General features: G+C 41.7%; 1 protein-coding gene across 2 annotated transcripts in view; it reads right to left on the bottom strand.

Annotated features, from left to right (window-relative positions):
• Positions 1 to 3,107: 3,107 nt before the first annotated feature.
• LOC137789273 (gamma-aminobutyric acid receptor subunit alpha-2) overlaps positions 3,108 to 14,646 on the bottom strand; it is a 28,646-nt gene continuing 17,107 nt past the window's right edge. For both annotated transcript variants that reach the window (XM_068582686.1, XM_068582677.1), the window contains 3 exons: positions 7,332 to 7,484; positions 5,894 to 6,096; positions 3,108 to 4,860 (listed from right to left, as the gene is read on the bottom strand). In XM_068582686.1, the coding sequence (XP_068438787.1) occupies positions 4,552 to 4,860; positions 5,894 to 6,096; positions 7,332 to 7,484 (665 nt within the window). In that variant the 3' untranslated portion in view covers positions 3,108 to 4,551. The remainder of the gene's footprint in view (positions 4,861 to 5,893; positions 6,097 to 7,331; positions 7,485 to 14,646) is intronic.

Raw genomic sequence — 14,646 nt, 5'->3', positions numbered from 1 at the left:
TGAAGGACGAGGCCTATCAGGAGCATACATTATTATAGTATAATGCACTAAGTACACACATTCATAGCACGTTCACACTGTGTAAAGACAACATGACAATAAGACACTTCAGTACCACCAACCCTGAAATCCTGTTCATCACATGACTGTTTTCTGTTTTACAGGCTGGGGACGCTGGAACGATGCAAAGTGTGGCCTGAAGAGACCCTTTGTGTGTCAAGTGAGACTCTAGTAGTTCAGAGTGAACATGAAGAGCTGCAGTTGGACGAGTCTTCTTCAACTGTGACCACTTCAAGCTTTCACATGTACTTCAATAAATATTCAGCATCATAAAGACATCTTGATGGCTCCTGTGTCTTCTCTGTTTGTATTCAGCTGTATGACAGTTGATCATCTGTCTTCATGTCATGGCATCAGTAGAAAACACAGCTTCATCATATCACTCATCAAGACAGACTGAAGGCTGTGCACACTTTACAAAGTGTGAACTTGCAATGAATGTGTGTACTTAGTGCATAATACTATAATAATGTATAATGTATTGAACAATATTATTCTGGTTACTTTGACTTCTTACAGTCCAGTGACTTAGTATCCAGGAGACAACTCCAATGCAAAGACATACGAGTCACACTGGAGCATCATCAACCAGCTGACCAGGGGATTGTTCATCTGATCATCATTATGTTGAGATGAAAAACACAGACTTTGAGGTCCGTGGGCCTTTTCTAAGTGGAATCCACACGATCAATCAATCCGGCTTCATAGATCCACCACAGGACACGCGACTTCCTTTCACATCAGACGTTTCGACAAATCCAATAATATTAACGAGCGCCTGATTTTCCAATCAGCCTGTCTTCTTTCACACTCACACACTTACATACACACATACCCTGTTGTGCCGTCCATGGGTTTATGGAAGGTTTTTCTCACCTGTCCTTTGCGCTGTGAACTATTTGCCAAACAACAGCATTAGATGAAGCGTCCCTGACAGAGGTTGTGCGGTCCAGATCATGGGTATTGATCGGTGAATGTAATTTAGAAGTCAGACCTTTAGTCACCGTCCAATTGAAGCGGTCGCTTGGGACCGTCACGTCGTGTTCCCTCTGCAAATTCAGACCCGGGAGGAGTTGACCTCTACGATCTTTGACTCTGCGTCTGGCTCATTTGATTTAACTTCTCTGATCCCGACGCGTTGAGAAACTTGTGAAGAGAAGAAGATAAAAAAAAAAAAAAGGGTCTTCAATTACGAAGATTTCCAGACATGCATGTAAGCGGCGCTGCCAGACACCTCCCATCCATCAGTATTGATTTCTGCCAGGAAGCAGCGGCCCCTCGGGGCGAGCTGGAGCGCAGAGACGAGGGGCCCTGGCGCCGGGGCCCGAAGAGCCGGAGAGACTTCAGCGCGCCTCGCATCACGGCGCAGGGCCGCCGCGGGGCTTCCCGTGGAGTTTGATCAACGCGCTTGTGATGACAGAGGTACTTTACTTCAAGGGAGAATACAGAACTTTTTGAACATAAACAGATTTTGGTCGATATTGCGTACTGAAAAAGTCTCAAACGTCAGAATCACCTTGAGGAACGTCGGGGTCAGTCAGGCTCTGATTGAAAATCATGGCACAAACTAGATCTAAATAATTGAAATGATATGTGTTTTTTTTATTAGAAACTGTGCACTGAATCAAGCATCCACCTGGTGAACAATCATTTTTTATCTGGAATGTTTAAGATTTCTATCAGGATGTTGGAGAAAATTTGAATTGAAAACTCATTTATACCAGACAACCTATAATTTGTGGAGAAAAAAAGGAAAAAGAAATGATTCATTTTCATGCAGAGTTTGATTCAACAGTGAAATTAAGTCCAAATATGAATGTGAAGCAAACTCAAATCACTCTATGAATAAAAAGGTGACACGGCAGAGTGCAGCACTGTGATTGGCTACTCATATGGGGCTGAACATGAGACTGATGGAGCAACTTCAAAATAGGTGTACAAAATACTACTTATGCTCATGAAGTACAATCATTAGTTGTCCCTGTTATACTGACGCTGATGGACGTGGATTACATGACGACTGTGTATGGCTTCTGAGCTGGTCCAAAGTTTTAGTGTAAACAGCAATCAATCTGCAGACAAAAATGTCATCATCATAAAAAAACAAACAATAATTTCGTCCCAAATCCTGGCGGTGCCGGCTCACTTTTAGGCTCCGTTTCACAGAAGAATTGCTGGCAGAGAAATGTGACAATATCATCCACAACATGATTCACTGCTAGCGCAGAGCAGCCTTGTGTTTACAGGCCCATCCCTCTAATATCTGTAATTACTTCACAATAGCTTGTGGGATCATGAAATGTGTTGTGAGGAGCCAGACACACATGAATAATCACCTAAAATGTGTAGTGGCAGACATGCTGATTAGTCCTGCTCCAGCATGCACCAGCAAATCCACACTGTCCTCTAGAGTTACCCCCACCGTCATGGGCAAGCCAATAGAAAGCTGTGTGTGTGTATCTGAAGACATTTAAACCAGTAATTGGCATATGATGAATTCTTTGTGCACTGTTTAATCTTGCTGTGATGAATAAATATACAAAAGGAACATACAAAATAATTTTTAAAAAGAATGCGTATCAGTGTGCTTGTGCAACAAAATGTTCAAGTCTGAATTTTGTACCGTGAACGATATATTCAGTTTACTGTGCTGTTATTATTGATACGCCGTAGATCATTTAAAAAAAAAAAAATCCCAAATCCTTATGTGCGAATGCTCGTGGCTCATTGTTTTGGTTTTAAGCGGTACAGTGCTACATCGACTGCATGCCTCAAACCGACCGTACTGTTCTATACTGCACTGTTCTGTATTGTACTGCACTGTTTTGTACTATACTGCACTGTATTGTACTGCACTGTACTATACTGCACTGTATTGCACTGCACTGTAATGCACTATAATGTACTGCACTGTATTTTAACTGCACTATACTGTACTGTATTGCACTGTACTGTATTGTACTGCACTGTAATGCACTATACTGTACTGCATTGTATTGTACTGCACTGTAATGCACTATAATGTACTGCATTGTATTGTACTGCACTATACTGCACTATACTGTACTGCATTGTATTGTACTGCACTGTAATGCACTATACTGTACTGCATTGTATTGTACTGCACTATACTGCACTGTACTGTACTGCATTGTATTGTACTGCACTGTAATGCACAATGCTGTACTGTACCAAATGGCAGACTGAGTCTAAGCTAAGTTAGCAATTGAGCTGGCTGCTGAAGAAAATCAAACATCTAAAAGTCTGAACTCAGGAGTTGGTGGAGACCAAAACAGAGTTGAAGGAAGAGCGAGTATTTCTAAGGAGGTGAACAAAAAAAACCTCCAATGGTGATGATAATGTTGCTACTGTCGGTTGGAATGCGTAAATAGGCACTTTGTTTGCTAATACATTGGCCAAAAAACCTTTTCAGACAATACTTGGTCGGGCCGTGGGGCTGTCAGCTTTGTACGGGGTTTTCCTCTACGGGTCAAACGCGAGAAATCCATTTTTCAAATATGTTAAATTTAAGTTAATGACGTTTCTATGGACAATATATCGTAGTATCTGAGTTTAGATTGAACTCTGCCCGTGCCATCAAAACCTGACAGCCCACACGTATACAAACACACCATTTTACTACACAAGCTTTGTCCGATTCAGTAACGGCACCTTTTTGACTGAATATCAGCTTTTCCCATATGTCATGATTGATGAATAAAAACAATAATGTGTAAATAAATGAAGCATTCGTGACTTTTACGACACACACTGTGTGCATCTTCTGTAATTCCGTCTCAATGTGATGTTAATAACTTATATCAGCACTGAACGGTGTTTCATGCACAAGCACACCGGCAGCTTCCTACGTTTCTTGTTTTTTTTGGCTTGGAGTGTGTCAATAATTCTCGAGGTCAGTGTGATTGCAGCCCCATGCCTGCAGTCACAGACAAGAAAAACAACGTTTACACTGCAACAATATCATACATGTGTGTTTTTTGCATCGGCTTGGACAGAAAAAGAAAACATCGGGCCACTTTCTGTGGCAAAATAAAGTAAGAAATATGAAAAAAATCAGTCCCTTTCACGCCAAAGAAAAATAAATACTGTAATATCAAGAGTGGGCGTTACCGGAACAATTCAACACATCAAGATGTAATCTGAAATCAAAACGTCCGTGTTCATGTTTATGTGTTTACTCTTCATTTGATTTGTATGTACAGTGGCCACGTACTGTAACTGGAAAACACGCTGTCGAGGAAATATGAACTCTAAATCACACGACATGTCACCATGAATATAAATATACATACACATTTACAAAAGCCGGCCTTTTCAAAAGTGCTGCAGACGGTGTAGAAAACAGGCAGGAGATAGAGGATCACGCTGCAATCCAGGACTTCACTCTGCAAAGGTATGTGTACACAGTTGCTGGAGGTATTTGGTTCGTCTCTCTAGTCCTCCAGACCAGAACCCGCCAAAAGCCGGTCTCTAATTAGAGGGGACCATGTCCTTTATAATGGGTTCTCTGTTTAGGTACGTGGCCCAGTAAACCAGGTTGAAGCTGCTAAAGAGAACTGGGAACAAAACCCTCGACATCCGGTCGATTTTGCTCACGCTGTTGAACGTCTTCTTGCTGTCGGGGACTTTGCCGTCCGCTCGGGGCTTGTTAGGATCCGAAGCGCCCCCTTTGGCGATGGTTGGAAGTGCGCCGGAGTCCTTGTTGATGTTTGGCGCGTAGTTGGCCACCGCTACGGCGTAGGCGTTGTTCTTCTTCATGACGGACGCCCTCTCTTTTTTCTGTTGAAAAACACAACAAGGATCAGATGCAAAAAAAAAAAAAAAGCTTTCGAGGACAGAGGCGACCCTGAAGGCACCGCCATCGAGCTGTGTCTTTAAAAACACATGTGAATGAAGCAGGGCGGTGGCAGTGTGGTAACGGATCGGCACCGGGGACAAATATATCAACAATTTGATAAGGATGCACTGTTTTGTGTTTTTCAGTCCCCATTACATCCAAGTAGCGGTGCAACGGCCCCTCGGAGCCACTAATATTTAGAAAAAAGACAATGACTTCAGCATTTTTATGCTCTTCTAGTCGCTGATCTCTGACAATTTTACACTGTAAACAACCAATCCTTGTGTTAAATTGAGGAGAATGAACCCGTTGGGTTTACGATGCGTTCAGGCTCCGTTTAGTGAACATTTGTATCGGGCAAAAGTTGAATTATAACGTTCACATTTAATCTTGTAAAATGTAGTTTTGATTAAATCCAGTTGTTTAAAGATATTTTCACAATAACATAAAATAGATGGATAGATATTAGCTTAGCACTTTATATCTTCACACTTAGCATCAGTAAAGCGCAAGTAAACACTTAGTTCATTATTTATAAAGCATTGTTCCAACATGAACACTCATCAGTAACTCATAATATTCTTGACTATTATGCGTTTCAGGATTCGGTTTTCATACTTTACAAATGATGGATTCCCCATTTGTAAATTAAGTAAAATATATTGTAAACCAAGTATTAAGGACTTACAGAAGATGCACTAACAGGTTTTAACACTGCAACTCATTAATTCAGGTTGTTACCAGACTCATGCTTTACTAATGCTAAATATTGTGTATTTATTATAAATGTTAGAATATTAGAAAGATATTCAAGGAGTATTACGAGCTGTTTAACTTCTTAACAGCAGCATTAAGTAGCTCATAAGCATCATTAAAACTTGTATTTATGTCCATTGCTCAGCTAAAGAGCTCTTATAGTTAGCTGCAGCTCTCTGGCGCCCCCTGTGGCCGGTCGACGCAGGCGCTCCTCATTACCTTCTCGGTCACGATGCTCTTTCCGTCCCAGGCCCAGCCGCGCTTCGTGAAGTAGTTGACGGTGGCGAACTCGATGAGGGCGGAGAAGACGAAGGCGTAGCAGACGGCGATGAACCAGTCCATGGCGGTGGCGTAGGCGACCTTGGGGAGGGAGTTCCTCGCACTTATGCTCAGCGTGGTCATGGTGAGGACAGTGGTCACACCTGGAGATGGGCGGGAAAGGAAAATCACATTCCTCTTCGACCGTCGGAAAATATACAAACACTACCGTTCAAAAGTACTTGTACATTTTCAGTTTCTTCGCAAGTTCTCTCATAGATTATCCTTCATTTCTAAGAACAAGAACAGACTGAAGAGCTTTTTTGAGAGCTTAATGAACCCACAAATGTGATGCTCCAGATCCTCAACGAGCTTAAAGGAAGGACAGTTTCATAGCTTCTCTCACCAGCAGAGCTGTTTTCAGCTGTGTGACATCACTGCACAAGGGTTTTCAATTATTTCCAAGGTTTTTAAGGGGTTTCAATGGTTTTCAAGGGATTTTAAGGGTTTTTAAAGTTTTAAAAAAAGTTTTTTTCAAGGGTTTTTAAGTTTCTTTACGGGTTTTCAAGGTGTTTCAATGGGTTTTATGTTTTCTTTACGTTTATTTTTTAGGATTTTCAATGTTTTAATGGTTTTCAAGGGTTTTCTACTCATCCATCTTTTAAGGCGATTAGCAAACACAACGTAGCTGCTGGAAATGAGCCTCTATACACCTCTATGTAGATATTTCATTAAAAACCAGACATTTCCACCTGGAATAGCCATTTACCACATCAACAACGTATAGAGTGTATTTCTGATTCATTTAATGTCATCTTCATTGAAAAAAACCTGTGCTTTTCTTTGAAAAATAAGGACATTTCTAAGTGACCCCAAACTTTAGAGCGGTAGTGTGTATATAGGTGACACTGCGGTGTCTCGTGTTCTGCCCTTTTCAGAATAAGAGTAAGTCCTCACAGTGCTTTGTGTCTTTACAGTATAAGGTCAGCCTGCAAACCACTGACCTTCAGTAATGCTTTAACTGCTCAGCAGCTTTGCTCTCTTTGGCCGGGGGACACACTTCATCCTGGACTTCTGTATCTTTCTGTCTCGGAGCTAAACCGGTCTTAGGTCACTGTGATTAGTTCCACTTGGCTTACGGACAAGTCCAACAGTAGCTTGTCCAACTGGATTGAAATATTAAAACACTGAAGCGCTCTCAGAACGCTCTCCCCTGTCCTCTTTTCATCCTGTTTTCTCCTACTCTCAAACCCATTCGTCAGCAACTTCCAGTCCCCTGTAATTGCATCGATGCCAGGTTGCTTGGTGAGGTTTTGCTGGCCGTTCGGTGTGTGTATGTATGTGCCTGTGTTTGTGTGTGTGTGTGTGTGTGTGGTCGCTGACAAAGGCGGACACTTACCGAACACGGTCCTCGCCGGCACTGATTCTCTATTCAACCAGAAAGACACTTGGGAGAGAATGACTGTCATGATGCAGGGGAGGTACGTCTGGATGACAAAGTAGCCAATCTTCCTCTTCAGGTGGAAATGAGCCGTCATCACCGTGTATTCACCTGTGGGGACAAGAATCAGGGCCCCTTTAATGCTCTCCACCAGCCACCATTTCTGTATATGATATTTGAGCATTTTAATCACTTCATGGTTTTAATGTCCTCCTGTGGAGGACGTCATCGAAACCTGTTTCTCTAAATCTGCTTTTCTTTCTTTTTTTGAACCTTCTATTCCATTCTTTGGGGTAATTCAATGTTTAACATCTTTTTTTTGCTTCATATTTCATGACTTTTCCTCATTTCATGGGGACAACTGGGTAAACGTAACATTAACATGATGATAAGTTTTTAAATGTTTACACATCGGTGTTCTTGGGGTCAATTTGACCCTCAGGCTTTTTTTTTTTTACTGTGTAAGACATAAGAAATATCAACATATTACATATTTTTGGTTGTTTTGGATGATATTAAGGTCACTATAACATTAAGGCGTCACTATAATCATAATAGATGTACTACTAAATATATATATATATATATATATATGTATATATATATATGTATATATATATATATATGTATATATATATACATGTACATATATATATATATATATATATATATATATATATATATATATATATATATATATATATATATATATATATATATATATATATATACATATATATATATATATATATATATATATATATATATATATATATATATATGTATATATATATATATATATATATATATATATATATATATATTATGGCAGTTGGCATTTTGGTAAAGTATTTCAAATCCCTTGCAACAATTGACTAAGAAAGCTCCATCAACAACACTACTAGAAAAATAAAGCGATGCACACACACATATATTAGGGTTGAGGGAAAAAATCAATACAGCATAAATCGCAATATGTAATATATCGCAGTATCACGATAGTATCAAATCGGGACTCAAGTATCGTGATAAAATTGAAGTGTGGGACCTTTGGTGACTCCCAGTCCTGATAGTTACCTCCACTGCTGCCACAAATAATATTTCATCACAAGAAGAGCAAAAGTGCAAATTTCTTCAAAATGAAAGCCGTAAGTTCTCATTCGTCAGTAAAGAAGCTGCAACTCTTCAAACCAAAGACGCGGCAAAACGCCTGAATACTGCTCAGATCATTTAAAAGTGATTAATCACAACACATAAGCAGTAGTTTGAGGTCCAGACTACAGGTGGGATGGTAGGAAGTGTTTTAATTCCCGCTGCGCAGGAAGTCTTTCATGATTTCTGTCGACCAGTCAGACGTAATGCTGCGCGACCCTCCAGCTCCCTTTGTGCGTCAGACGGCGGTGACGTCACATGTTCGCGTGAGAAGGCGGCTTCAAGACGACCGAAGCGGACGCAGATCACGCAGCCGACTTCCCGCTGTCGGCGGTTCACGTTTGATCAGACGATCCGTCCGTCTGTAGAAAAGCAGCCGGTGAGATTTTCTCCTCGCCGCCGAGTGAAAAGCCTAATAGCTGACAAGGCCGCGAGAAAAAAAAACACAGCGCCGGTGCAGCGGCGGCGGGCGGGCGGGCGGGCTTTCCAAACGGGAGATATCTCAAAGAGAGGCCAAGATTAGACATGAGGAGGGAAAGATGTGTTCTCCATGGCAACTGAATAGAGACACGTCATTTGCTGCGATTCAGAAATGAAGGCCTCCAAACACGCTGCCGCCTGGCAGGAGGAAAGCCCCTTTCAGCGGTGGAGAGAAGGTGTGTGTGTGCGTGAGTGTGTGTGGTGGGGCGTCAATTACAAAGATTAATCCCAAAAGATTTGAATTATTATTCCTTTCTTTCATTGTGAAGCTCTATAGTTGGACTGCCTGCATTTTCTAGCAGTTACGTGAGGACCAATTCTCTTTCACAGGCACGCACGCACAGACACACACGCACATACACACGCACACACACACACACACACACACGCACACACACACACTCCACCAAGGTACTGGAATGCAGTTTTGATCTCAGTATCTTCTGTAATTTAATTTGCATGCCAGCTATGACGCCCGTGCTGTGGGGGGTCTCAAGATTTTTAGCATCTCTTTATCCGCTTGTTTTGGTTTTCCTTTCGTAGATTCACTGTTTTTGATTCAGCTTCTCTGGTTTTCAGCAGCAGCACAGCACCCACTTATACGCAGAGAAAGTTAGCACCCACTTACGAGCAGAGGAGGTTAGCACCCACTTATACGCAGAGAAAGTTAGCACCCACTTACGAGCAGAGAAAGTTAGCACCCACTTACGAGCAGAGGAGGTTAGCACCCACTTATACGCAGAGAAAGTTAGCACCCACTTACGAGCAGAGAAAGTTAGCACCCACTTATACGCAGAGAAAGTTAGCACCCACTTACGAGCAAAGAAAGTTAGCACCCACTTACGAGCACAGGAGGTTAGCACCCACTTATAAAAATGACATGTAATGTAATGTAAAAAATAGAGAAAGTTAGCCTAGCGATTAGCTGGTGAACTAAATTACGCATTCAGCTGCTAAAGAGTCAGATTTTTTCGCTGGGCGGACAAAAAACCCGTCGCAAAACGAGAGCTAATGGTGCTGAATATCAGGCAAAAAAAGGAACTGTTGGCTGTCATTGCACCTTAAAAGATTATAATATGACAGTGTTGTGTTTACAGCTTGTTTCTGCTGCCCCCAAGAGGCTGAAAAATCTGTGATTTGAGGGTTTTTTTAATAACTGACGTACACTACCTCAGTATGAGCACTTGAAGTGTGTGCCGTCAGTTAGTATTTGTTAGTTTTGTATGACTTTGATGATTGTAAATTAGGTTGTAGTCATAAAAAAACAACAGATCCAAACTGACGGCAGGGCAAGAATACGCAAAACTGTTGTGCTCATCAAAAATAACACTTTGATTACTGGTTTGAAACCAGAAAACTACTGTCGCCTGTCAGAGTACGAGTGGTATTACATTTCAGGATGAGCCGGGCTAACTGGTTAGCATGCTCGTTACAGTAGATATCCCCGACAACATACAAAGTGAAATATTACCCACTTCCAGTTGTGTTTCGTTTGTTTTCATGTATAATGTATGCGGTCACACAAAAGACGTTTTCAAACAAAACATGCGAGCCTCGAGGAAAACTGGAACAGTGAGTGCTTTTTAAAGTACAGCGACTGTGTGTGCGGCACATGAACGTGCCGCTGAGTGCCGAGGACTTTTTGCAACGGCGCGCTGGTACGGTATGTTCAGGGGCTTACGCAAGATGTCCGTCCCCTGCAAAGCCCGAGAGCACATTCGTTCGTGCCAAATGACCTAGTTTGCAAGTACGCTACACCAAACACTGACACACTAGTGATGAATAATTAATTTAAAGGCAGCCAATCAGATAATGTGGAGTGACTCGTTAAACAGGAGAAAGAGTCACTGGCAGGCGTTCTGCCTCCTTACTGAAGGCAGCGTACACCACTTAACCCAGATAGGAGCATTTAGAGCATGGAGGGATACTCGTACTCAATGAAAGTGAAGCAGGGATTCCCCTGATGGGGGACGCAGTCACCGGGGAAATACAACATACCGGTAATTGAAACCTGTTGGGGGGGTAGTGGCACATGGGATGAAGTCCATCGTCCCTTTTGATCGAAGCATTTTACGCACACATAAGGTACAACATGTTGAAAACTGTGGAACCAATTTTGGCTCTCGACCTCCTTTTCTTTTGTGTTTGAGTCGTTGTCGGATCCCCAAATTGATTCCAATACTTTGTGTTTATTGTATGTTTTTGTCCAGCAAAAAACGTATATCTGTGAAAAAAAAGTCACTTTCAAAAGATATTTTGCTCCTGACTATGAACGTCCGGCATTACATGAGCCAGATTCCCCGAAAACAGTCAATAAGACACCTTTTTGGAAAGATTAGGACCTAAAGAATCGGAATATAAAACAAGAATCACAATTAAACAAAGCCTTGGCCTGTTAGGAAGGAGGTTCAGTCAAAAAAACTGTGTTGTTCGGTTCAAAAATTGAAAAATTACGTATTTTATGCCAAAAGGTTGTCTGAATGGGGCATGCTGAGTATTAAAATGGGTGTAAATTCATTACGCTCTCCCTCATGATACTCAGTGTTCCCGTTTCCCTCGACAGAGCAGTCGCCCTCCCACACCTGTAGGTTTGTGTATCAGTGACCATTTTCCAAAGCAGGTTTTTAAGCTCATGCAAGCTCATAAAAGTGTATTTGAAAGAAGGACTAAAATATGCAGGAAAGCACTGGTCTCCTTCCTGGTAATTACAGCACGCCTCCACATTTCTCACCATCATTATGATTATACTGCTATCACCGTCACTGCAAGAACTGTCTCAGAAGCTTCCTTCATCACGCTTTCTTATCAGTAGTATTTCTAATATTAGATCTGTTGCTCAGTGACAGACAACTGTACTTCTCCTCCTAACCTTCACTCCTCGCCCATGAACAGCGTCTCACTACTCTACTTAAACGGCGCCATTGTTCCAGGCCGTGCAAAGTGCTGCAAGAGTTCGGCTAACACGCGCGAGGACTTGGAAGGACCCGTCCTCCCCGGAGACTCGTGGTTCTGGCCCCGTTTCCTGGCTTTTGGTGTCAGTGTGTTTGCATGAAATGTGTTAGTTTCTATTTGTATCCCTAATCATCTCTTTTTGTTCTAACACAACAGCATATTACTCCATGTAAATGTGTTTGTTGTTTTCTGTATCCACTCGGTGAACAATATGCTCGTTGAAAGTGTTTTGTATTTGATCTATTTCTGTGCCGAAGTGAAGACAACACGAGCCGGAGGTTTGTCTACTGCGATACTTCTAAGTGCATTAAAACAAGTCTGAACATGTTTCTACACACAACGTCTGGGAAGAACTGTAACAAGGAGACTTGAAGGAGGAAGAATTGACCGCTTCGCTAAGCCCTTTCCCTTTAGTCACTGTTTCTATGCCTGGCAGGCGTTCTGCCCCTCGCTATCATACAGCTTTTAACCTAGATAGGATGTAAAAACCTGTAAATAACCTTTAGAAAACCTTCGTAATGTTCCCCTCGTTGGAAAATTCACACAAAAAAAAAAAGAAAAGTAGTCAAATAAAGCTAGTTAGCCGTGCGTGCTAATGCTCGCGGCTCTCGTGGGAGCGGACACACACACGGTTAAATCCATTTGTCTTTTTTTGTAAAGGCGAAGAAGAAGAAGAAGGAGAAGAAGGAGAAGAAGAAGAAGACGAGGAAGAAGAAGAAGAAGAAGAAGAAGAAGAAGAAGAAGAAGAAGAAGAAGAAGAAGAAGAAGAAGAAGAAGAAGAAGAAGACGCCACGCTCTCTTTAGTGCTGCTTTCACAGGGAAACAGGCAGACGGTAGACGGCAGATGGACAACACCTTCTGGATGCAACGGGGGAAAAAATAAGCAAATAGTCAGACGGAACGGCAGGACGACAAAACGCACGACCATATGTTGCTTTAGAGATAGAATACAATATATATATATATATATATATATATATATATATATATATATATATATATATATATATATATATAAAATACATTTACAGTCTAATGGCGTCAATAGGGTTAGGTTTCCCAACTAATTGGGCAAATTTTAATTAAATTGGCCATTAAAAACAGAGAGCTTGTGATAGTTTGGGTTACTTTTCGTGCAACTTGGGCCGTTCCTCCAAGTGAAAAGTTGTGTCCCATTAATTGGGAACCCTCCTCCAAGTAGTAGCTATTGTAAAAAATCTATGAAAAAAGACTGTTCATAGAAACTGGCATTTTCATGCTCTAAATCTCCCATAAACTCTTGTGGTTATCGTTCCAGGAACAGCCTCGGTTGCGAATCTTTTCCTCCTATCCTTTGGTAATTATCCTAGTAATGCACATAGCTCTAAAATGCAGCATGATGTTGTTATTCCATCGCAAACGTAAACTACTTTCTTACAACATCCGGTTGTTGACAGTATTCTCAGTCAGCTTCACCAAATTTTGACGTCCTGCTCTTGTCCGCTAAACTTATATCTGATTTCCCGTCCAGCGTCTGTCTGATTCGCTGTGAATGCAGCATTACTAGAGCGCCCCACGTGTGGGGAATTCAGCTAATGGTCAATTATGTCATTTTTCTTTTCGGCTAGCTGTTATAAAATTTGTTACACAACTCTGGACTCGGAGTTCGTCATCCCGGCCCACTAATGAGCGTCTCACTGGTGGATCCACTGGTGGATCCACTGGCCAACGTCTGGTCCGTCTGAGTGGACGACGGCCACGTTTCCCAACGCACTGCCGAGTAATATTCACTTTCCGGGCCCGGGACGTAGATTTTCCTTTTGTCGTTTCCCGCATCGCTGCACCTTTGTGAGCCATTCACGTAAGAGACACTTAAATCACCGATGAACACAAGAGCAACTTATCTTTTCTCCGCTGTTAGCGACTCTGACAGACAGACGCGCTCCCTCATGTCTAATTCTGCAACAGCATCTGTCCTTTTAAAAAAAAAATGTATTATTCATTTAAAATCCATCCGTAGAAACTGCGTTGCTTTGGAACGTGTGCTCGTCTTTGTTCTCCACAGAAGGGAGGGAGGGGGCCGGGGTTATAAAGTGGAAAGGCTTGTAACAAGCAGCTCACCTGTCGTGCTGCTTTTTTTTATTTTGGGTCTCCAGGCCATGCGAAATGCAGATTAACAAAATATGGAACAAAGTAGGGACTTCAAGATGCATGACTGCCAAATCCCTGTTTTGCTGAAGCTCTGTCATGCAGAGGAAGCCCCAGCAAATGTCTCTCTGCATTTTTTACAAGCCAAATAAAGTGAGTAACAAAAAAAAGGCAACAAAAAAAACAACAACGTGGCAAGCGTTTCTCAGCGTTGGGCCGCCTCCTGCAACATCGGAGGAGTTCAACATTTACCCGAACAAGCACCAGATCCTCAGTTTGATCTGCACACGGACTGAAGTCGTGTAGATATCTGCGTTCTTATCTGCAAACATGAAGCACGTCGAGAGAAGAGACGTCATCGCGGTTTTCAGGTCACAGTTTTGTGCCAAAGGATATGGACGCCCGTTTCCGCCACAATTATTTTTTTTTAATTAAAAAATTAGGAGGTAATAAAGTGAAAATTCATGAGATAATAAACTTAAAATTCATGAGATGAAAAGTCATAATTATGAGGTAATAAAGACATAATTATGAGTTTTCAAGTCACAGTTTTGTGCTAAAG

The sequence above is a fragment of the Clinocottus analis genome, unplaced genomic scaffold (genome assembly GCF_023055335.1).
Source record: "Clinocottus analis isolate CAN_PGR_092001 unplaced genomic scaffold, fCliAna1.0.p SCAF_10, whole genome shotgun sequence".
In the NCBI taxonomy this organism is placed as follows: domain Eukaryota; kingdom Metazoa; phylum Chordata; class Actinopteri; order Perciformes; family Cottidae; genus Clinocottus; species Clinocottus analis.
The sequence above is the reverse complement of the archived record's forward strand: the minus strand, read 5'-3'. Positions and strand labels throughout refer to the sequence as shown.